Raw genomic sequence first — 25,537 nt, forward strand, 5'->3', positions numbered from 1 at the left:
AACATTTAGGTGATTCTCACCTCCTCCCTTCTTCCTTTCTATTACAATAGGTCTTTTGTGCCTCTTAATGTAGAGATTTACCCCCATTCAATCTCCTCCATCCTCCAGTCTCCTTACTGTCCTCTTTTTTAAGGAGGTAGTGTTTTTAAATCATTTTGTTTGACTTACAGAAAAGTTATGAGAGTCCATCACTTCTGGCTAAATATATTTTCTCTAATAGTTACAATTCTTGAGAGTTATCAGTCTTTCTCCCAGGTAGGGATATAGCCAGTTTCATTTTATTGGATAACAGTCTCATGGATAGGTCATGGGTGACCATCATCACTTCTGACTTAGTATATTCTCTTTAACCCCCCCCTTTTTTTTCCTTTTCATGTGTCTCTCTTGAGCCTCCTGTTTGATGTCCAGGTTTTTTATTTAGCTCTGGCTGTTTCATCAGGAAATGTTGGAAGTCTCCCATTTTGTTAAATGTCCATCTTTTCCCCTGGAAGAGAAGGCTCAGTTTTTTTCTTTTGTTTGGTTTTTTTTTAGTTTTTTGCAAGGCAAATGGGGTTAAGTGGCTTGCCTAAGGCCACACAGCTAGGTAATTTATTAAGTGTCTGAGACCAGATTTGAACCCAGATACTCCTGATTCCCTGGCCAGTGCTCTATCCACTGCACCACCTAGCCGCCCCTTGAGAAGGCTCAGTTTTGCCCCATAGTGGATTCTGGGCTGCATTCCAATCTCCCTTGCTATCTGGATTGTCTCATTCCAGACCCTTGACCCCTTAATGTTGATGCAGCCAGGTCCTGCATAATTCTTACCGTGGCTCCTTGGTATTTAAATTGTTTCTTTTTAGCTGCTTGAAGGATTTTCTCTTTTACCTGATAGTTCTGGAATTTGGCCACAACATTCCTTGGTGTGTTTTCATTTTAGGATCTCTTTCTGTAGGGGAACAATGTATTCTTTCAATAACTATTTTGCCCTCTTGTTTCATGGCATCAGGGCAATTTTCCATCACTAAATCCTGTAATATTAAGTCGAGGATTTTTTTTCTCTTCAGTGTTTTCAGGAAGATCTATAATTCTCAGGTTGTCCCTTCTAAATCTATTCTTGAGGTCTGGTTTGGCTGATGAGTTAGTTTACATTTTCTTCTATTTTTTTTTTTTTGATCTTTTGTTTTTGTTTAACAGAATCTTGTCTCACGAAGTCATTAGTTTCCACTGATTCCATTTTTTTTTTAGAGAAATTTCTTCATTTACCTTTTGCAGCTCTTTTTCCAGTTGGCCAGTTCTATTTTTGAAGTTTTCCATTTGCCCAAGTGCAGTTTTGAGAGAATCATTTTCTTTTTGCATTTGTCTAGTTGAGGATCTGAGAGAATTATTTTCCTTTTTGTGTTTGTCCAATTGTATTTTCCAAGGATTTGTTTTCTTGTTGAAAGATGTTAATTTTCTCTTGCAACATGTTAATTTTCTCTTGAGTTTCTTTTCCCAATTTTTCCAATTGTTTTTTAAACTCCTTCCTGATTTCTTCAAGGAAGTCTTTCTGAGCTGGAGACCAATTCATATTCTCTTCAGAAGTGCTAGGTCTCTATGGGTTAGAATCTATTTCTTCTCCATAGACCCTCCTTCCCACTGGCCTTTCTTCATCTTATACTCTTGTGTTGGGGGGGGGGGTGGCTCTCAGAGGTTTGCTTTTGAGGCTTTGTTAACTTGGTTTAGTAATTCCAAAGGCTGGTCAGTAGGGGGTGGTGGTTGCTTTCTCTGGAGTGTTTTAGGCCCTTAACCTTGAACCCTGGACTGGGCCCTGAGGTCGAGAGTTATTCTCCCTTTCAGTTGAGTGAACTCTGTTGCCCACACCTGAGCCTGAGGGGGTTGAGGTGTTGTTTACTTTGTTCTGGGGAGAGGGCTCTGCTGAAAGTATGGAGCTCAGGTCCTAGCCTGTTGTCCAGGCTTGCTCTGAAACTCTGTCCTGGAACTCACCTCTTGTAGGCCCCCCCAAAAGGTGGTTCTCACACCTGCCACACACCAAAGCCTCTGCTGCTAATGCTGCTGGCTTCCCCTGGCTGCTGTCCCCGCGCTGGCTGTCTGGTCTCCACTCCGGATTCACCCACAGTCCCCCTGAGAACAGACCTTGTTGGTAGGTGTTCTTCTCCTAGCTTCTCTTTCTGGGTTTCTGTTAAGAGGTTTCTTTCATGTTGTTTTTGAGGGGAATCAGGAGCACTTAACACTGTGCCTGTCTTCTCTCCACCATCTTGGCCCACATATTGTCCAAATATTTGACTAAGAGGGTAACCAAAAAGAAAAAAATAGAAAAAACCAACACAAAAATTTTACATAAAGCTAACCCTGCTTCTCACTCTCATTAACTCACTGGCCCATGTAACTTACTATGAGAATTTTAATGTAAATTTGGTACAGATTTTAGTATTAGTTTGAAATTCATGAGTGCTGTCATAGACCATGGGTTTTAATTAAGAATTGTTTTTGTATAACAAACTTTTATAAAATAAAATTCTTAACTTGAAATCTTGCCATTTCATAATGTTGAGAAAATTTTGATATGTGCCTTTTAGTTGGCTCTAATATTGCAATTAAATGCTTTGACTCATAGATGTTGAGATAGAAAGGACCTTCAAGGTTATCAAGGCCCACTCCCTAATTTTACACATGAGTAAAGCGAACTCTCAGAGACAGAAAGCGACTCTCCCTCTATAGCCCAAGTCCTTCTTGCTCCTTTACACCATGCTGTCTCTTCCACATTTCAGGACCAACTTGCTCTTGAAGGAGGAAAGTAGGATGGGTTCATTGGTTATATTTTCAATCTTTTCAAAGCAACATTATGAAAGGAGTCATGGGCCATCTATGTTGAAAACCTGAGGTGCCTGGATGGTCACTTTACTTTGACATGCCTCAGTTTCCTCACCTGTAAAAGGATTGTAAAAAAATAACTTCTTTCCCACTGTTTTGATGAGGATCCGATGAGATCATATGAGATCATATGGAAAAGCCCTTAAGCACTGTATTAATAAGTGCAACTTAATTTTCTGCCTAGAGATTTTAATATAGTTCATCAAGCATACTAGTGGACATCAGCATACCTAGTGCCTCTCTTTCACAGGCCCTCACTACTCCAATCTCCTTACTTCTTACTCTATCTTAACCACACTCAAGATGGCCATACCCTTAATCTTGCATTGTCACCCACAAATAGCACCTCTATGTTCAAGAATTTGGCAACTCTCCTTGGAGTTCAGTTATGACTGACTTTTTTGTTATACCATTTTTAGGATTGACTTGACAAAGATAACTGGAGTGATTTGCCATTTCTTTTTCCAACCCATTTTATAGATGAGGAAACTGAAGCAAACAAGATTTAGTGATTTGTCCAGGGTCAAACAGTTAGTTTGAGTCTAAGACTAGACTTGATCTCAGAAAGATGAGTCCAGGCCTTTCTCACTCTAGGTCTGGTGCTCATTATTTTTCCTCCCTTCTCCCTGTCTCCCCCATTTTCTGTAGTATAAAAGGCAGTGCCATCTTCCCAATCCCTCTGGCTCACAACCTAGGAGCCCTTCTGAATTCCTCACTCTCACCCCCCTTGTCCAAGCTGTTCTCAAAGACCTCTTCATTTCATCATTGTAACATCTCCTGAATACTCCCCATTTTCTCTTGACACTGCTGTCTTCTGGTGCAGGCTCTCATCACCTCACTTTTCAGGTATTTCAATAGGCTGTTGTTGACTCAGCCTATCTCAAATCTATCCCCAAATTCAGTTCATTCTCCATTTAGCCTCCCATGTGATCATTTAGGGATAAAGGGGGCACATGCACACTCCCTCATCCACAAGTTCTATTTCATTAGCTTCCATCTGCATCAAGGATCAAATAGAAAGTGCTCTGTGTCATTCAGAGTCCTTTGTAACCTCATCTCCTTCGGCTATTCCAGTCTCCTTCCTCCATATTCCCCCTGTATGTCCTCTTTGATCCATGACACCAACATCTTGCAGACTGAACTCGGGAGGGGAGTGAGGAACTTCTTTGTTCAGGCTGCATGTCTGACTCATCTCCACCCCACTTGGGTCTACCATGACCTGTGCAGAGGGCAATCTCCTGCATACATGTTCCCTTTCCTGCCCCCACCCATCCTACACAAGCTTTTCAGCTCCCTCTTGTCTTTACCTATTAAAGATATAAGCTCTTTAAGACCATCTATTTGGCTTATATTTGTATTCTCAGCACTGTGTTTGACACCTAGTAAATAACTAATAAATGCTTGTTGACCTCCTGAGGCTAGGAATGCCCAAAGACAGGAGTGAATTTGAGAACACATTCTAGTTCTAGAAACACCTTGTGCAAAGGCACAGAAGAGTGTATCACAACATTTCAGAGTTATGAACTCCTTTGTCAAGGAGGTGAAACCTCTGGAACCTTTCTCAGAATAATGTTTTTAAATGGCATAAAAAAATCCATAGAATTACAAAGTAAATAACTATGTTGAAATATAATTATCCAAATATTAAAATGCAAATTCATGAATGTCTGCTTAAGCTGTGGTGTAGAAGTATAGGATGCTAGATTATTAAGGTCTTTAAATGCTAAGGAGAAAAGTTATTTTGTTTAAGAGACAATGCAGGGGTGGCTAGGTGGTGCAGTGGATAGAACAGTGGCCCTGGAATCAGGAGTACCTGAGTTCAAATTTGGCTTCAGACACACTTAATAATTACCTAGCTGTGTGGCCTTGGGCAAGCCACTTAACCCCATTTGCCTTGCAAAAAAAAACCTAAAAAAGAAAAAAAAGAGACAGGGCAGCTTTTTGAGAACTGCTTTGAGAGGGAAAGAAGCTGAAATCAAAAGGAAGATGAATTTGAGCAACCAAAGGATAGTCTGGTGGGGTTACTGGCATGTCACAGCATTGCATGCCCAATCATCTCTCCTTTTCCCCTCTTTGTGTCCCTTTTGAGCAATTTGGGCAAGTTTGTGTGTTGTAGAAGCAGCTATTCTTGCCTTGACATCAAGAGATTTGATTCACTTCTGTGACCTTTGGCCAGTCACTTGCCTTCTTTGGGTCTCAGTTTCCTCATCTTTAAAATGTTGTACAACTAGACAGCCTTTTAGGCTCCAAATTTCAGCTCCAAATTCATTGATTCTTTGGCAAAAGAAACTAATATTGAGTTGAATCTAAAATTATTTCTTTATTTCAGATCTTAATCACTACCACCACCACCCCTTCTGTAGTTGATGGAAGTCAAATGTAGAATCATTTTTTAATTACCATTTCCTTGCCCCTCAAACTTTCCAGATATTGAAAAATTGATAAAAGATGATTAGATGAAAAGAGCATAACTACAAAATTTTAGGAATCACCAGTTTTTAAGTATTCAAGCTACTAACTTTTCAAAGAATGTGAAAAGCACATTTTTTAGAATTAGGACATCTTCAGAAAAATGGCAAAATTGAATGGATTGCTTTCTCAGTACCCCTAGAAAATTTTGCTGCTTTTTACAAAAGAATTAAAAAAAATTTTTTGTAGGCAGTGACAAGGAATTCTGATTGGGGAACTAATTTTGATTTCCCTTGAAGTGCTTTGATTGCTGATTGAAATAGGGAGGGTACTTGGTGGGCCTGATGTCAGAGTTAGGGAACAGAATTCTTGCACAGTGTTTGTCCTTGACCTTGAAAGCAGTGTTCCTGACTGGACTCTTTCAGGTCAAATCCCTAAAGAGATAGGGGAGTGGTGACTCCAGATCCCATGAGATCTGTCTCCTTAACTTGGTGGCCTCCATCCCCATGAGAATTGTGGGTAGATTTCAAGGAGTCCATGAGCTTTGCTGGGAAACCGATTTCATTTTTATTTTAGTATAATTGGTTCCATTTGTAACCTTATAGTTTATGCATTCAAAAGCATTATTATGAGTAGGTGACCATAGGCCTCACCAGTCTGACATAGGGTTCTGTGAAGTAAATATACATGTTAATCTGATATCCAGAATGAGTAGAGAATATAGGACTTATTGTAATACAGGGTATAAAAATTTGATATATAACCAGTTAGATTGTTAAATTCCTGAATGGCAGAAGTAATCTCTCTCACTTGCTCTCTCTGTGTCTGTCTGTCTGTCTGTCTGTCTCTCTGTCTCTCTGTCTCTCTGTCTATCTCTCTCGATATAGATTGGAGATATATATTTCATATTCTTATCCTGACATTAGCACAGGACCTGACCTATAGTAGGCATTTAAAGATATTAACTATAGATAACTGATAAAGAAGTCAAAAATAATCTTTGTTCTTTTTATACGTGACTTTACAACATATAATGAAACTGAATTTTCAATACTTTAGTAGTTTTTAAATTCTTTTTTCCGTTTTTCTTTTTTCCTTTTTTTGCAAATAACTTAATTCTCTGAGACAATTGCTAGTCAGCCAGCATTTTTTAAAAATATTGTTTAATTTTAAACAATTGTTTAATTGTTTATTTTAAAGAATTTTTCTGTCTACATGCAAAGATAGTTTTCAATACTTTTTTTTGCAGGGTTTTGAATTTCACATTTTTCTCCTTCCTTTCCTTCCTTCCTCCCTCCCCCTGACAAAATACAATCTGATATAGATTTTAACTGTGTTGAACATAAATCCATATTTTGCTGTGAAAAAAGAATCAAATTGAAATGGGAACAAAAATCATTAGAGAGAAAATAAAAACAATACATAAGACAACTTTAAAATATTGAAGGTAATAAACTTCGGTCTGCATTTAAACTTCACAGTTTCTTCTCTGGATATGGATGCTATTTTCCACTACAAGTCTTCAAAACCTTCTTTGATTATTGTGCTGAGGAAATGATCAAGTCTATCATAGTTGATCATCATCCAGTGTTGCTGTTGGTGTGTACAGTGTTCTTCTGGTGCTGCTCACTTCACTCAGCATCATTTTTTTCCATAAAAAGTACCATCCCTCATAATTTCTTACAGAACTATAGTGTTCCATCACACACACACACACACACACAATAATTTGTTCATCCATTTCCCCAATTGATGGTCATTCCCTCAATTTCCAATTCTTTGCCACCATGAAAAGAGCTGCTATGAATGTTTTTGCAATGTGGGTTTTTAAAGCTTTTTCATGATCTCTTCAATATAGACCTATTAAGTGGTATTTCTGGATCAAAGGGTATGGATGTAATGCCAAATTGCTCTTCACAAAGATTGGATCAGTTCATAACTCCACTAATAATGCTCTAGTGTTCCAGTTTTCCCACATCCCTTCTAATTTGATTATTTTCCTTTTTAGTCATATTGAGCAATCTGATAGGTATGAGGTAGCACCTCAGAGTTGTTTTAATTTGCATTTCTCTAATCAATAGTAATTTAAAACAGTTTTTCATATGACTATAGATTATAGACTATAACTTAAATTTCTTCATCTGAAAAATGGCTTTTCATATCCTTTGAAGATTTATCATTTGAGTGACTTGTATTCCTATAAATTAGAGTCAATTCTCTGTATATTTTAGAAATGAATCCTTTATTAGAAACACTAATTACACCAATTGTTTCCCAACTTAACTGCATTCCTTTTAACCTTGTTTGCATTGGTTTTATTTGTGCAAAAACTCCAAATTAATGAATCAAAATTATAAGTTTTGCATTTTAAAATATTCTGTCTCTTCTTTGATCATAAACTGCTCTTCTTTCCATAGATCTGACAAATAAACTGTTCCTTGTTGTCCTAATTGACTTGTGATATCATCTTTTATGTCAAAATCCTGCACTCATTTCAATCTTATCTTGGTATAGGGTATAAGATGTTGGTCTGTGCCTAATTTCAGCTATACTATCTTCCAGTTTTCCCAGCAGTGTTTATCAGAGTGATTTCTTATCCCTGAATTAACTAGCATTTATTAAGTCCTCCTTTGTGCCAGGCTCTGTGGTATAACCATCAGCAGCTCTCAAGGAGCTTGGAGCCTAATTAACTGTGTACAAATAAGATATATAGTTGATTTTGCTAACATACTTGAATTTATTCTATCACAATTGATATATTAGGGAACAATATGAGCATAACTAGAATTTTGATTTTCAGATTTGCCTATATGTTATCTCACAATTTCAGGTGCCAGAAACAAACATTGAGCCATACCCATTTACATCTGATATTAATCACATTAACTCATAAGCCTTTGAATCCTTTAGGGTTTTTGCAAGGAATAGAAACATTTATTCTATATCTTCTGCTGCTGTGGGAGCTATGTGCCTAGGCCATATCCTTTTCCCTCTGGCCATAACTTGTACCCTTTTCTGCCTTGTTAAAAAAGTATAAACTGAACAAGACCACCATCCCTATTTATTATAACTTTTTTATTTCTTAAGCACTGAATTTAATAAGTGCTAATTAATTTACTGCCTGGATGTTGTAATATAGTTCACTTCAACAAGCATACTAGTGGACATCAGCATACATAGTGTACCTCTCTTTTACAGGTCCTCACCACTCAAATCATCTCACTTCTCATTCTATCTTAGTCATGAGCACACACACATAATTTTCTATGTCACTGATGGAATTTTTGAATGTTAGACCCCCCCCCCCCCCTATTTTTCTCAGAATCTCTCTGGTTTTTGTGGCATGAATTGTTACAACCAGATTTTTTTTTTTTCTTAAGGAACTGCCTCTGTAGCAATACTGTGTTTAGGATAAACTGGAGCTAATTTCAGAAGGAACGTCCTAAGTTTAAAAGAACTGGGTATGAGGAAATGGTCCTTTAATTGAGACTTGAAGAAGGTAATAGAAGCTTAGAGGAAGAGATGAGAGACATGAAGGACAGACAGCCTGTAAAAATAATGAGAATTGTTACTGTTTTGTCCTTCATTTTCGAAGAAGACCATTCATCAGGGAGGTGATGCTATGACAAGCACATGAATTGAATTTGAGTGAGGAGTGCTGTGCTAAGTCTCCTCCAGAGCCATTTGTGTCCAGTGACCAGATATAAATCAGGATGACTGGAGAGGACCCTAAATATGAGGCAGTCAGAGTTAAGTGACTTGCCCAAGGTCACACAGCTAGACAGTGACTGATGTCAAATTTGAATTCAGATCTTCCTGATTTGAAATCCAGTACTTTAAAAAAAATTGTTACTGAGGAAAATAGCATAGGGGCCGTTTTTTACCCTCTCTTCTTAACTTCTTTCTCAGTTTCTTCACATATAAAATCAGCATAATAATAGCATAATGATAGGTTGTTATGAAGATAAAATGAGATCAAAGTTTGGAAAGCATAGACTTGGCACCTTGTATATGCTTATTTAAAAAATATTTCCTTTCATAAGAACATTGGAAAATTAGGAAGAGGTCAGGTTATTAATAGTTTTAAAAGTCAAAGGAAGATTTTCTATGTTGTCCTGAGGCCAATAAGGATCCACTTGTGTTTTCTGAGTAGAGGGTGATGTGGTCAGATTTGTTTGCACTTTAGGAAAGATCATTGTGTTAATTGCATGGAGGATGCCTTGCAGTGAGAAGACACATGAGACAGGGAGATCAACCAATAGACTGTTACAAAATCCAGTAGTGAAATGATGCGGGTCTGCACTAGAATCATTGCTTTTTCAGAGGAGAGAAGGTGGCATTTGCAAAAGAGATTAGGGAAGTAGAAATGGCAGAACTTGACAATTAATTGACTACTGTGGTGGGTGAGATTCAGTTACTGAGCCTGGGTGATTCAAAAGGTGGTAGTACCTTTGACAATAAAGTAAATAGTAAGTTAGGAAGAGAGGAGAATTTGGAGGGGAAAGATAAGGATTAGTTTTTGATGTTACATTTAAAATGTCTCTGGAAATCCAGTTTGAGATATAACTGGAGATGTGAGGCTCAAAATGGAAATAGGACTCCAGAAGTAGATCTGAGAGTTAGCAGCAGCATAGAGGTGATAATTGAACGCATGGGAGCTCATAGGATCATTTAGTCATAATAACGTTTGTCCTTCATTCTTGAAGAAGACCATGATATCGGGGAAGTAATGCCATGACTTGCATATATATTGGATTTCAATGAGATGTGCTGTGCAAAGTCACTTGTCTTACTTCCTCCTCTGGAAACATCTGGATTCAGTGACCAGATATGGATCAGGACAACTGGAGAGGGCCCTGGATGTGAGGCAATCAGGGTTACACAGAAAGGAAGTGTCTGAAGTTGGATATGAACTCAGGTCCTCCTGTCTTCAGAGCTTTTGCTCTACCCACTGTGCCACCTACTTGCTCTGTATTTAATCAAATATAGGAAGAGATCTAAGACTGAGCCTTGCAGGACCCTGTAGTTAATGGGCATAAACTGAATGAAGATGAAACAAAAGAGACAGTGATTGGGAAGATAAGGAGAAAACCAGGAGAGAGCAGTATTAGGAAAAACCTAGAGAGAAAAATGGTATTAGAGAAAGAGGGTGATGGTATCAAAGACCCCAGAGAGGATAAGAATTTACTAGCAATACATAATATATTCCATCATGTCATTAACCTTTCATCTTTGTTTTATATGCATGAAATTTGTCCAAGTGAATGACATCTAACAATGAGAAATATGTATATTCATTGTACTCATTCCATTACTGGTTCCTTTGGGGTTGTTAACTTGGACATTGAAAGAATTTCTTTACAAAATGAGTGTGGATTTGACTAGAGAGTCTCTTTAAGTCTTGCCATCTTTAGATCCTCCATAGCAGATATATTTCATTTTAATACCTTTGATTAGGTAATTTTTTGGGTCCCTTCCCTACTCTGAGATTTTAGGGGATAAAAGTTTAAAGGAATAACAGTGTTGCATACCCACCCATAATCCAAATGAGGAAATGATGTCCTTTGCTCTTGAAGAAGACCATGACATCAAGGAGGTGATGCCATGACAAGCTCATGAATTGGATTTGAGTGAGGGAGTGCTGTGTTAAGTCATCAGCCTCACTTTGTCCTCCAGAGCTATTTGGGTCCAGTGACCAAATATGAATCAGGAAGACTGGAGCTGGGAGAAGTCAAGGTTAAGTCACTTTGCCCAAGGTCACCCAGTGTCAAGTGTCTGAAGCTGAATTCAGAATCCTGTCCTGATTTCCAAGACCAGTGTTTTATCCACTGTGTCACCTAGCTGCCCCAAAGGAGAAAATTAGAATTGTTGGAAGTAATGATAGGGTGGTGAAGATATTCTCTCCTCCCAGGGAAGATTTGTGTTTCAGACAGACCTACTTTCATAGTCTGTGACCTAACTGAAGAGAGAGGATCAGAGAACTTGGTACTTTATGAATCTACTCCAAAGGATCTTTAATCTCAGTGATACAGAATGCATTTATGTCCGCCCCTCTTATGTACTCCTCTGAGAGGACCTATCTAACATGCTAGAAGTCTCTTTTGAGGTCTTTTTACACTGCAACAGTACCACTAGAACATCCATTATCCTTCATACTGTAACATTCATTTTATTGACATTTGTCTTTATACTATTTCTCCTTGTTTGTGATGTCTATTCCATTCATGCTCACCATGTACTTTCTCATTATTTTTTTAAGTGATTCTCAGCTTCTGTTCTTTGGTTTCTTGTAACATTTCATGGCTCAAAGTCATACCAACATTACTTGAAGAATATTTCTCTTTTAAATGATTAAATAAGAAAAGTTTTCTTAAAATTAAATGCTGGCTGTTTCTCAAAAGGGTAGTACAAATCATTCCATTTTCCTACTCCTGTTCTATTCTTTGTCTAATCCATTATATATATTCAGCATCTCCCTAAAGGAAATGGGTATATGTGAGTGAAAGAGAGAAGAGGGATGGTGCTCTGTGAAAGAAATAAATGGATTAAAAAAAAAAAACAAACCTGTGTTTTATACTCTGCTGCAAATAGATGAATAATCTATTTTATTTATACATCCAGAGGCAGGGGACTTTACTATTCTATCTCTAGATCCCCAATTCTTTAACATACCTTCATTAAGTATATTTATTGAGAAGAGTGTCATTGAGCATACTTGATTAATATTTTTGAAAATAAATTTTAATTTCCCTTAATTAACTCATGTCTTCTAGGAAAAAATATAAATGTCTTTGCTTGACTGTTAAGACTCTTGGAGTCAAGATATTTTCCATTCTAATTAGACACTTCTGTCCTTCCCCTTCTCTGTGTTCTAGCCAACTAACCTTCTATTTCCAGCTATTTCTCTCCTATTAAAAAGGAATTAAGTCACTATCTTCTACAGGAAAGCTTTCCTAAATTCCCTATCTCCTTAGGAGTTTCTTTCCAAACAATTTTGTGCATTTTTATATTTGTGTACTTAAGATATTTATACATTTGTGATTTTGTAATTTTACACTTATCTATTTATATGTCTTTACTACCTTATTCCCACAAAAGAATATTTGCTTTTCAGATTTGTTTTTCCCCTGTGATTTGCAAGATTTGTGTCTTTTTACCTGAATTCCCATTGCCTGGGATTATTAGTGATTTTTGAAAGACTAGTTATATTTTAATTTTGTTCCCATACTTGGTTAAATTGGCTATCACAAAAGGATACCTACCTCCCAGATGTCTTTGTCACTAAGTAACTCCTATTCTAATGGGAGAAGTCTGCACATAAAGTGGAGTTGGTGAGTGGCATGGTTTCTGGGAAGGGAGATAAAATTTGGTTCTAGGCAAGTGCCAAGAACTTCAATTTCCAGAAGTGAAGAGAGTGGGGATGGTGGCTGTAGTGGTTTGGCACTGGTGACTAGGAATGTGGTCTCCCAAATTTCTTTTCTGCTAAACTATTCTTATCTTTTTTCATCAGTTCTTTCCCCAGGAGCTAAGTTTTTAAATTCATCATTGTTTTCTGATTCTTGATTATCTGTATCACTGAATCAAGACCATGCAGTCACCGGTTCTCTTTTCCTCACTTCTGAAGGCAAGATTTGCAGAAGAAAAAAATAAATATGAGAAGAAAACAACAGGTTAAGAAAATGGTGTCCAAAAATGAGTTGGACTTTTGGGTCAGGTCTTAAAGTAAAGGTTTAACAGATTCTAGCCACAGATGAAGTACAGTTATCAAAGGTTAGTAAGAATGTTTTTCCTCCTATGATTTGCAAATTAATCAAGGTTACTCAAAGAACTAAACGGATGGAATAGGGAGAAGACTGCCTATGTATATTCCCTGATTTAGACACAAAGAAGGAAAAAGAATATAGCCACTGGACAGTGGCAGATTCGCAGGAAACAAGACCAAGAAAGAAATCAATAGTAACACAGTTTCAGGTTTCTTTTCACAAATAACCAAAAGTTCTCCAAAAAACAAGAGGAGCTAGAGTTTCAAACTCAGAGGGAAATTTGACCTCAAGTTTTCACAGAGACTTAGTGATTGAAACCTAGGACTAGACTCTAATAGGTAAAGGAATGGAGTAGAGTTTAGCACTGTTTTTAAAGAAAGTGTTCTCATAAAGAAATCCAGGAATCAGAAAGGGTGAGTCATTATGGAGAATACTTAGGTAAAGATCAGAGGAGAGAGAGAGAGAGAGAGAGAGACAGACAGACAGACAGACAGACAGACAAAAGTAGCTTTGTCATTCAAGTGTTACCACAGACCACTTGCCAAAAAAAAGGAGAGATAGATATGAAGTTTGGAGAACAGATCATAAGTCCACGGAGCCATGAAGTAGAAGTGATGGAGAACTTGTTTTATTTCCCTCTTTCTCCTTCCCTCTTTCCTCCCCATTTTGGCTCCCCTCCTCTGTACCAAAAGCAGAAGAGCCAATTAACTTTGTGATTTGACTTAGCGATAATTTCATCCTTTAAAAGATGGAGAAATGAACATAGAGAAATTCTTTTCTGGATCTGATTCTTACTAACAAGATGGAGCTGTAAGTCTGGGTAGATATAATGGAAGCCTTGAGGAGAAGTGAGTGATATATCCTAGAGTTAATCAGAGAGGAGAAAAAAATCTGGGAGAAAAAAATCTGGGCACAGACTGACATATACTCTCAACTTGGGGAATAGGCCTGTCAGAATGGTCAGAGGAAAGATAAATAGTATTCCATAAAATAAAAAATAATTCAATGGATGTTAGTCTGGAAGAGATATTTAGGAAGGAAATCCTGTTTCCACGAAAGAAAGTCATTCCATTGAAGAGGAAACTGATATTTTCAGAAGAGATTAATATATATGGGACCTCAGTAGTAAGCTTTTAAAAATAAGTGTCTAGAAGACAAGAGTAGGTAACAAGTAAGATTAGCATGGTCCTATAATAATAGTGAGAGGAATACTAAAACTCAGAAGGCCAGTGAGGGAAGAAGAGAATGACCTGTATACATTTTAGAAATGAAACTACAAATGCTAGATGAAAAGATAAAAGGAGTAGTAGGAGAGCACTTGGTTGACTTATGATGAAATCAGGTCACCTAGTACAATTGAATTATATTCTCAGATCCTGAAATTGGCAAGTACTATTGCTGAACCACTGTCAGTGATGCTTGAAAGACCATAGATTTTTTTTTTTTTTTTGATGAAGGGAAAAGCAAAATCTCATGTGTTTTGAAGAGTTTGACTTCAATCTTAAATTCTTGATCGAATTACTAATAAGACAGTTGGGAAACATCTAAGGTAGTAGATAAAAGGCAAATGTTGTACATAGAATTTATCTGTATTTTAGGAAAGCTTTTAATAAACTATTTCATTAATATTTGTGATGAGGCATTTATGAATTAGACAATAATGCAGTCAAATGTATGTAGAACTGAAGGGATAGCCAGGCTAGTTATAAGTGATTACTGTCAAGATCTCTGCTTGACCCTTTGTTGTTTAATATTTTTATTAAAGATTTGGGGGGGTGTCACACATGTTTTAATCATCAGATTTGCAGATTATAGAAAACTAAGAGCAATAGTTAACACACTGGATATCAAGGCATTGAACTGAAAAATAAGATAAAATTTAATGATGGTAAATGTAAACTTTGATTTGAGTACAAAAAAATCAACTATGCAAATACAAGATTAAGGAGGTTTTGATTCATCACAATTCTGAAAAAGATCTTATACTACAGACTCAAACATCAAACCCATTTGTGATTTTCTTTGCAGAGATACTGGAGTGGTTTGACATTAGCTGCAGCTCATTTTACATATAAGGAAACTGAGGCACACAGGATTAAATGACTTGCCAAGGGTCACACAGCTGAGGCAAAGAGGATTAAGTAACCCTTGCCAAGGGCCACACAGCTAAATGTCAGAGGCCACATTTGAACTCAAATCTTCCTGATTCCAAGCCTGGCACTTGATATCCACTGTGGCACCTAATTGTCTTCAAGTATTTGGAGCATTGTCATATGAATGAGAGATGAGACTTGTTTGACCCCAGAAGGTGAAAGCCACAGGAAGTGACAAAGAAGCATATTTAGGCTATTGTCAGTATATATTTTCTTTTCTAAATTTAAAGTTCTAAACTGGAATAAAGGATAGTAGGGTATTTATCTTTCTTTCTTGGAGGATTTCAAGCAAAGATTGGAAACTATTTGTCTACCATTTTATGTGGTAATTTCTCTTTCATGATCACTTTGCCATCCCTTCTAACTCTTTAAGTTCTGTGATTCTGTAATGACTACATTCTTCCTTTTCATTATTTATTTGAAGATTTTTTTCCCTTTTGTTCTCCCAAATCTCTTTAGTTTGGTAAGCTTAGCACTATCCTATATCAATGAACCTGTGGGTTAACTTTAAAAAAGCCCTAGGAGTACACCTTTGAAAAAATTCCTCAAGGGCAGAGATTCTTATCTGGGATCCTAGGATCAAGTTCAGCAGATCTATGAATTTGAATGGGAGAAATTTGAAATTAGTGTTTTCTTATATAGTATTTTATTAGCACTATCTATAACATTGTCAGTAAGAGAAATCGTAATTTTCAAATTGTGTTATAGGTGTTACAGATATGTCTTGAAATATTGTTTATACTCCTCATTACCCTGAAAATACTATAGTTTTAAACTTTTCTTTAGGTTGAATATGATCATAGAATGCTCCAAAGGGTTTTGAAAAACTTTTTGATCCATCAGCAAATCACATTTAACATAATTTTTAGTGATAATATTTGGAAAATTTTCAAACTTAAAGTATTATATAAATGCCAGGTAATAAAACTATATTAGTACCAACAGTAGTAAATAATTATATCATAACAACAATGGTAAATTAATAATCAAAATGTTTAATTGGAGTATTCCATTCCTTGTTTATTTTGGATGAAGTATGGTGATTATGGGGAGACCTAATTTTATAGTCCTATTTCTCAGACTAATTTATTGAGCAACCTTGGGAAACTCACATTGTTGATGTTTTCTAACATGTCTGATGGGTAGTCAAAAATTTGAAGATTTTCTACTTGCAAAGTTCTGTGGTGAGTGAAAAGGTTTTTGCACAGATTGTGAAAAGTGAAACAACAATTTAGATTTGATAGAGAAGTAATAGATAAAAACTCTGAAAATATAAAACAATATACAAATTAGAATTAGTACTATAATAGTTTTACATTGTGGTAAGTACCAGTTTTTGAAAATGTTGCCGGATAATATAATATAATATGATACGATATAATATGATATATGATATAATATAATACAATATAATATAATATGTTACAGGGTAATATAAGTGGCTTTTACTATTTTAGTATATCATCTTTTTTCTAATTTACAGTTGATCATTAGTTCAAAAGTTGGACTCAGATTTTCATAAAATATTTTCTAGATCTGTGACTTGTATATGTTAATGACTCTTGAATGTTGGATAAACTATTTTACTTTCTGAATATATCAAATTTTTGTTTTGTTACCTAATCTTTCTAAAGTAATAAAGCTATCTTTACAATATTTTTTGTATTATGTTTCATTTGTGTAAGCCATTATTTTAAAATCTTGCTTCTTAAGTTAACAGAATATCCTTTGTATATAAATATAAATATATATATATATGTATGTGTATATATATGTGTGTGTGTGCGTGTGTGTATGTATGTATGTATGTATATAAGACCTAGAAACTAGAAGATAGCACCTCCTGATGTAATGAGAAGACATGAGAACTCTAGGACTGAGTTCTTACTTCCAAAGCTCAGTTATTGTTTTATAACATACCTGCTTATTATTGGGTTGAACACTGAATTGTTTATATGCTTGTTGTGGTTAAAAGGATTGTCAGAGATTTACCAAAGGAATTTGTAAGGAAAGCTTAATAGACTCGGATCACTGAAACAAATGTCTGCTAAGGTTGTATGGGAAGAATTAGGCATGTAGTCCTTAAATGCAATTTCTCCATCTTCTCCACCACCCCCCCCCCCCCAACCTCTGTTAATTTCTTACTACAGGTTCATTTTTATTTAATCTGCAATGTGAAATCTTTACATTTGTTTACTATATTCAAAATATTTCTTAAAATATCCTTTTAGGAACCAGCTAAGGTTTCAGAGTTAAATCCTAATGCAAAAGTATGGGGGAATCATATGTTACACTTGGAAGCAAGTGGTACCACTGAAGGAAATGTGAACAAAGCCTGGGAAGAAATAGCAGACCACCCTCCAGATGCCTGCAAAGAAGGTATGGTTTAAATTTGAAAACTCATTTAGCTAAGGTAATTCTGTTTCATTGTTTGCTACAGAGAGACTATTAGTTTATCAAACATCAGTTTTTAGTAATTCTCATACTGTGGACCTATATTAAAAGTCTGCTTGACAAAAATAACAAGCCCAAGTAAATATTTTTTTGAGAGATTTTTTTTTTCTTTTCCCTTTTGGGGTATAAATTTCCCCTTGCAGGATTGGATGCCAGCAGTAATGGCGATACATCATATTCGAATGCAGTGTTAGCAGACCTGCAAGAACCAGTTTCGTTGTCAGACCAAACAGATATGAACACTTTGGTCCTGGACCATTCAGAATATGAGTCTGTACCTGAAAACCCCCAGACAGGTAAGGCTGATGTATTTGATACATACTGTAAGAAGTTTTCAGAGAAGAATTAATATGTCAGATTTTGGGGACAGGGTAGAGGGGTTCACCCTGTGGTGAGGGAGCATCAATAGACCGATAAACAGTAGACTTTTATTGGCTTGGTCTTTAATTTGCTTAGAGAAATTGGCCGAGCCATGGACTAATTGATCCCTAAGAAAGACCTCTTCCAACTCTTAACAATCCGTGCTTTACTTTATAACATTTGATTATATTTTTATATTATTCTTCCCTAAATTTATTTTAGTTGTAGCAGCTATAGTGGAAAAACCATTGCAGCAATAAACACTTATTTTGTAAAGTTAAATATTTGAAGATTTTCTACTTGCAAAGTAGTGGTGAGTGTGACTGTGGTGAATGACTATTGGGGGAAAAAGGTTTTTGCACAGATTGTGAAAAGTGAAATAACAATTTAAAATTTTCAATTCAAGATTAATGAAGTTTATCCTTGCAATGGTACAGATTAAAGCTCATCCTTGCCTTTTCATTCTATACATTTCTTGTCTATCCTTTCATAAAGAATCTACCCAGTTTTGGAGATTTTCTACTGGATCGCTTAAGTTCCATGAACAACTTTATAAACTTGGACTAAGTTTTTGTGGTTAAGTTGCTGTCATTGACCCACCTTTTTTTCTAGTTATTTCCTATAATATATCTTTTATATGACTACTTATAAGTCATCATTGGTAGTATGTTACAACATAATAATACCTACCATTCATCTTTCCTTGCCTTTTGTTTAATCTTCAGTTTTGTTCTGAAACTTTCTTACCCTTGTCATCAGGAAAGTCTCTATGATTTTATCATCATAGAGAAGTCTCAGTATGGGAACCATCTCCCTAATCATGGATCCCACCCTATGGGACTTAGAAATTGCCTGTAGGACTTAAGAAATTAAGTGACCTGTCACACTTAGGGGGAGGCATGTGTGAGAAATTAACAATATTTCGCAACAGCTTTTATGTTATGTCAGTGTGAAGAAGAAATATTTAAAAAGAAGTTTTGATTTGCATGAAGAAAGCAAGGAAAATTGAGTCTAGGGCATAGATGTGGGCCAGATCACTGAAGTCTTGAGTTTCTAGGCAGTGGCACATGGCTAGTAGAGAACTATTAGAAGTGTGTTAAAGGGAGTAAGAATGATAAAAATGCATTTCATCTCGGTTTAGCAAAGAAAGAATTGAACTGGGAATCAAAAATCTGTAAATTTCAGACCTGATTGTGCAATCTTTGAGAAACCTCTTAAATGTATTTCCATTTTAAGCAGTTTAACTACTATGCAAACATCTGGAATTCTGATTGTATTTTTTTTTGCTTAATTTTACAATCAAATTCTAATTCGATATACTTATTAATTCCATCTGAAGTATAAGTATAACTATATTCTGTATAAGTTACTTCATTCTTCTTGGCCCTCAAACTCTTCTCTTTTTCCTCCCTCTCCAGCACATTCCCATACCCCTAAATTTCCTTGGTAGGTTGATTATTAAAATTAAGCAACTGACTGCAACTTTTAGTCTTGGAGACTCTAATTCTAATATTCAGAACTCTTAAGTGTTTTGTTCAAGGTCATGTACTCCCTTGTAAGTCAGAGGTATAACTTACGTCTGGATATTTCTGATTCTGAGACAGGTTTATCCATTCATACCAGGAATAAACTCCTTTATGGAAATATGAAACAAAAAATCCTGCACAAACTTTAAGAAGATGATATATATTAATAAAAATTCATATCAAATAAAACTCTGAAGTAAAAGTACAGGATAAAATTTCAAAAGAAGATACTAATTCCCTAATAATTTCAGTTTAGAAGCCTGAAAAAAAAGAATAGAATCTGATACAAGTACCAGAGAATAACTGAAATCCTTATGGAATTGATAAGGAGTAAGATTATAGTTCTTAATTTAAAAAACTCCAAAGAAGGCTTGACAGCTTTGAACTGCAGTTGGAATTTATTTTTTATTTTTTTATTTTTTTAGGTTTTTGCAAGGTGGATGGGGTTAAGTGGCTTACCCAAGGCCACAGAGCTAGGTAATTATTAAGTATCTGAGGGCAGATTTGAACTCAGGTACTCCTGACTACAGGGCCGGTGCTCTATGCACTGTGCCACCTAGCCACCCTTGCAGTTGGAAATATTTAACAAAGCATTCAATATAATGGGATAAAAAGAATGAAGAAAATGACTAAAAAATATAATATAATGCAATGGAAATATTAGATCTACAAAATGGAAAAAACATCTTTTTTTTTTTTTTAAGGTTTTTGCAAGGCAATGGGGTTAAGTGCCTTGCCCAAGGCCACACAGCTAGGTAATTATAAGTGTCTGAGGCCGCATTTGAACTCAGGTACTCCTGACTCCGGGGCCGATGCTCGGCCGATGCTCTATCCACTGTGCCACCTAGTCACCCTGAAAGAACATCTTTTATCAAAAAAACATGATTCTTGAAAAGCAGATTAGATAAATTTAAGAATTAGCCTTTGTCAGAAATACATTGGAATATAACCCCACAACTGTGTTTGGAGTAGTGGAAAATTTACCCAAAAGTACTAAAACTGAGAGAAAATTAGCGATTTAGAGACTACAGAGGACTAAAAAAACAGCTTTAACTCACTCAGAATGGTAATTACTGAAATTTCAGGGTCCCCGATCAAAGAGAAAGCATCACAAGGAACTAGGAAAATACAGATGATGATATTCCATTTACTCAAGGCAGAATTGCACAGGTCTGTGCATCATTAGGAGGAAAGATAATATTGGTATACAATATACACAATATATAACAAAACATCAGTCAATAGGTGAGTGTAATCCAAGAGGCTTAAAAAAAAAGCCTTTTAATGAAATTTAACTTCTATTCATTGTTGTTGAGAAAATAGTTCTGGGGAGAGTTGCTCAAAAGTTAAACACAGAAGAAAAGGAACTCAAGATAGTTAAGAACATCTTGAAAAGCTTCAGTGCTTGTGCTCTGAAACGATGGGGCAAAAAGAACCATTATGTTTGACCTACAAATGTTCCAAGCTTCTTTTTTCCCCCCCAAGGCAATGGGGTTAAGTGGTTTGCCCAAGGCCACACAGCTAGTTAAATATTAAGTGTCTGAGGCCAGATTTGAACCCCAGGTATTCCTGACTCCAAGGCCAGTACACTGCACCACCTAGTCGCCCCTCTTTGACCTACAAATGAAAACTAATCAATATGTCAACTCCAAGTTTGTATGGTCAAAAGACAAGGGGGGGGGGGAAATGTTGAAGATAGAGATTTCTCATACTTAAGCATCCCAGATGATAGACAAAATGCATATGTAGGCCTCTCGTGGAATTTTTCCTTATGCAAATTGAACAAAGAAGGGTTTTTGTATATAAGCAGAAGATAGAGTTTGTCTCAAGCAGAGTAAAAGATAAAAAAAGCAAAATAGTAATTTGGACTTAATGTTGATGGGGGAAAAGGGAAGAGACAAGGTTCTGATTTAAGTAATATAAACTATTGAGTGATTTTTTTTGTTGTTCTTTTAGAACAAGAATGAAATATAATAGCACTTGGTAGGAAGTAAAACAAGCTTGATAGATAAAATATTAACTAAAAAAAAGAAAAACCCATAGAAAGTGTGTGTGTGTGTGTGTGTGTGTGTGTAAGAATAAATTAAAAAGAAAATCCCCAAATTTAATGTTTAAATTAAATGTCAATATTACAGCATTTTTAAATAAGTTTGAAGTTTTATTTACTTTCCCTCATTTTAAAAAAATAGTAGCAATCATGTCCCTCAGATAATGCAACAGCAGATAATTAATTGAATTATAAGAAATTCTAGATAAAGTTTTCTAGAGAGGTCTCAAAATTCACAATTTTTGATAAATGTAATTGAAAGATGAAAAAATGAACTGCTAGAAAAGAAAGATATGATAAAGTTTTGGTAATTATGAAATCTTAAGAGAATGACTTGTTTTCATCATCACACATCAGCTTCATAAGTTAAAAAGATTGAACATTGAGTCATAAATTGAATAAGTAAAATATGAACAGAGATTCTTCACTTAGATGAACACTGTTTTCCTTATGAAATAGATCAACAAATAAATAGTTTTAAGAAATTTTATAATAATTTCTGTAAAGTAAACTTTGGAAATTACTCCGGTCTGTCCATCCATCATCTATCTATATCATTCAAAGTTAAGTAAAAATGAGCATGCAACATTGAAATAAAGCAACCTAGAACTTCAATGAATAATTCCCAGACAAGCACCAAGACAGAAATCTTTGACTGCCAAGGTTGTTAAACTGATTACATTAATCTAATTTTTTAAAGTATTAGAATGTAATATCATTGAGAAAATAGGGATTGTTTCAATTCCTGTCTTTGGTGACCCACTTCTTGATGCACAGTTAAGTGCTTGTAGGTTTATTGATTCTTGAAGGCTAATGTACCTGAGTCCATTTGTCAAACCCAATATTGCATCTCTTCCCTCTATAAAAGAGATATTCTCTACATTAAGTATTATTTTTAAAGACATAGTTAGGAATAAAACAATATAACTGAACAATGCATTGAAAAAGTCTGAGAATATTTGTGATGTACCCCATTCCTGTACTTTTTACTTTTCTGCAAAGGGATGTTTCTAGATAATATCTTATATCTTGTTTTTTTTTTTTTTTGTGAACTATTTGTTCATATTTTTCACCACTCAGCTTTTTGTTTATATTCATTCACCACTTAGTCACTTGCAAATGGCTTTTGGTCTTTTTTTCAGTGTTGGAGGATGTCTCTGGATGTAGGTGGGTATAGTTCATACATAACTTCATGATTTCTTATAGAACAATAGTGATCCATCATATTCATAATTTGTTCTGCCATCTCTCCCCCCCAATTGATAGATATCCTTTCAATTTTCAGTTCTTTGCTACTTCGAAAAGAACTGCTATAAATTTTTTTATACATGTGTGTTTTTTTATTCGTTTTTTTGATCACCTTGGGATACAGACCTGGTAGTGTTATTACTGGATCAAAGGATTTTTTTTTTTGAAGTTTTATTGCCCTTTAACCATAATTCTAAATTGCTCTCCAGAAAGGTTGGAGCAGTTCACAACTTCACCAAAAATGCAATACTGTGCAAGTTTTCCCACATCCCCTCCAACATTGATCATTTTCCTTTTTTAGTCTTATTGGCCAGTCTGATAGGTGTTAGGTGGTACCTCTGATTATATCTTTTTTAACTTAAATGAGTGACAAAAAGCTTACAGTAGGAACAGAAGAAATGTTCTACCATTTTCATCTGTTGTTCACTTGTACCTATCACCTTCAATCTCCTTTAAAGAAATCTTCCTTAAAATCTTGTCCATTTTTGGGTTGGCTAAGTGGTCCAGTATATAGAGTCAGGAGTACCCAAGTTCAAATCTGGACTCAGACACTTAATAATTAAATTACCTAGCTGTGTGGCCTTGGGCAAGTCACTTAACCCCACTGCCTTGCAAACACCCCCCCCCGCTTGTCCATTTTTGATGGTGTTTAGTTAAAACTAAATGATACAATGATGACATCATATATAATAGCAATTTAGCCATGCACATTAATACATTGAAATTAAAATCATAGCTAAGGCCCTTTTGTGTTAACATTACAGGTTGAATAAGTCTTTTTCCCCTCATGACGCATGACTATCACAATTGAATGAGTGTGCTAGAGTCATTCCATATGTTAATTAGTAGTAAAACTCAGCTTATTTTTAAAAATTAAGAATAAATAGAATTTTTTTCCATGTATTCCAATGTATTCTCTCATTTGCCAAGTTTTGTAGAGTCATTAGAGAAAATTGAGTCTCACTTCATCAAAGTGTAAAACAAAATAAAATGCACAGGAACCAATGACCTTTTTTCAAAACCATAACTCTATATCATTTCACATCCATTGAACCAGAAAAGATGCAGAAATTTTGTTCAAAGTGCTATGAGTGTATAGGCAGCCTAATTCATTGTTGATACCCCTGTGATGTGGTCCAATAGTTAATTTTATCTGATGTAATTCAGGAATGTACTTAAGAAGATGTTCTTGTTTGTGTATGTATTGTCTATAGCAAGTATGGAATTGGCTTCCGAGTGTCTAGTCCAACTTTCTGTGTGAAGCATAAATCCTCTTTTATGTAACTAGCAAATGGGCTTGTAAAGACTCATAAACCTTTATCTCTGTTAATGGACATGTGCACATGTGTATACATATGCACACAAAACACAGCCATGATTGCATGTTGGATGGGTAGTTGATTATTTTTATTCTTGATCTCTTTATCATGAAGAAATAAATAGTAGTAATTTTAAATTGGCAGATTAGTTCAAGCATTTTCAAAATAGTTGAGGAGGAGGAGGAGTAGTTGAGTACCTTTTTCTTGTTTTCTGAGATATTTGTTATTTTTATATAGAAGAAAGTGAAGAAGTTGAAGAAGATCCCCGAGAAGTACTTAAAAAAACACTGGAATTCTGCTTATCTCGGTAAGATTACATATTATGATTTCTTTATAATTTATAAGGACTTAGTATCAATTTTTAAAGATTATTGTTGTATGACCACATGTAGTAGTATGCTAGAATACAAAAAACTATAAATATCAAAAATTTTAATCTGAAATCTTAGGTAGCCTAATTCACTTCTCATGAAACGGAGAGAATTTAAGAACTCGTTATGAATTATATTTCAAAATACTAGACCAATATCTGCTGTCTGTTGAAATGCCAGATTATTCAGTTTGCTGTAGATTTTGTCAACTTTTTTGATCTCTGAAAAACAAATGAATTCTTTCTAGGAACAATGAAAGAATATAGAAAGGACAGATACCTCTGAATTCCCTTGGTTGAATTGAATACTCTCTCACTATCAATAGATTTTGCTTTGCATTTTTGTAATGATATATTTATACTAAACCAGGCTTTTTTTTAATTTTTAAAATTTATTTTATATTACAACAGTCTTGTGAGAGTAAACACAAACCCCCCTCCTCCCCCCCAAAAGATGAGAAACCTCAAGAATAGTGAGAGAAAAAAATAAGTACTTCAGTCTGTGTTCAGATTCCAATGCCTTCTTTATCATAAGTCCACCAAAGAAGTTGTTTCAATATTTTTCCCATAGTTGCTATTGCTAGCTGTATTTCCCCCCACTATATCCCTCCCACTCATTTTTTCCATTCTCTCTCCTTTCACCCTGTCCCTGTTCAAAAGTGTGTTGTATCTGAGTACCCTCTCCCACAGTCTTCTCTCTCATCTATCAGCTATTTCCTCCTTCCTTCTCCCCATTTCCCTTTATCCCATCCCTTTCTGCTAATTTTTCTCTAGGGTAAGATAGATTTGTATAACGTATTAAGTGTGTATGTTATTTCCTCTCTGAGCCGTTTCTTTTATTTTTTTTTTTAATTTTTTTATTCTTTTCTCTGAGCCATTTCTGATGAGAATGAAGGCTCATTCATTCTCTCTCATTTTCTCCCCTTCCACTCCATTGAAAAAGCTTTTTCTTGACTCTTGTTTGGAATATCTTAGCCCCTTCTTCCTCTCCTTTATCTTTCTCCCAGTACTTTCCTTTATCATCCATTGACTCCCATC

The 25,537-nt window shown here is 35.5% G+C and overlaps 1 protein-coding gene across 6 annotated transcripts in view; it reads left to right on the forward strand.

Moving 5' to 3' along the window:
- LARP4B (La ribonucleoprotein 4B) overlaps positions 1-25,537 on the forward strand; it is a 259,367-nt gene that overhangs the window by 167,218 nt on the left and 66,612 nt on the right. For all 6 annotated transcript variants that reach the window (XR_012470022.1, XM_074193227.1, XM_074193226.1 and 3 more), the window contains 3 exons: positions 17,407-17,554; positions 17,773-17,925; positions 24,367-24,436. Coding sequence is in view for 5 of the 6 variants with exons in the window: in XM_074193227.1 (XP_074049328.1) it covers positions 17,407-17,554; positions 17,773-17,925; positions 24,367-24,436 (371 nt within the window). In the remaining variant the exon portion in view is untranslated. The remainder of the gene's footprint in view (positions 1-17,406; positions 17,555-17,772; positions 17,926-24,366; positions 24,437-25,537) is intronic.

Source organism: Macrotis lagotis, chromosome 7, assembly GCF_037893015.1.
Source record: "Macrotis lagotis isolate mMagLag1 chromosome 7, bilby.v1.9.chrom.fasta, whole genome shotgun sequence".
NCBI lineage: Eukaryota > Metazoa > Chordata > Mammalia > Peramelemorphia > Peramelidae > Macrotis > Macrotis lagotis.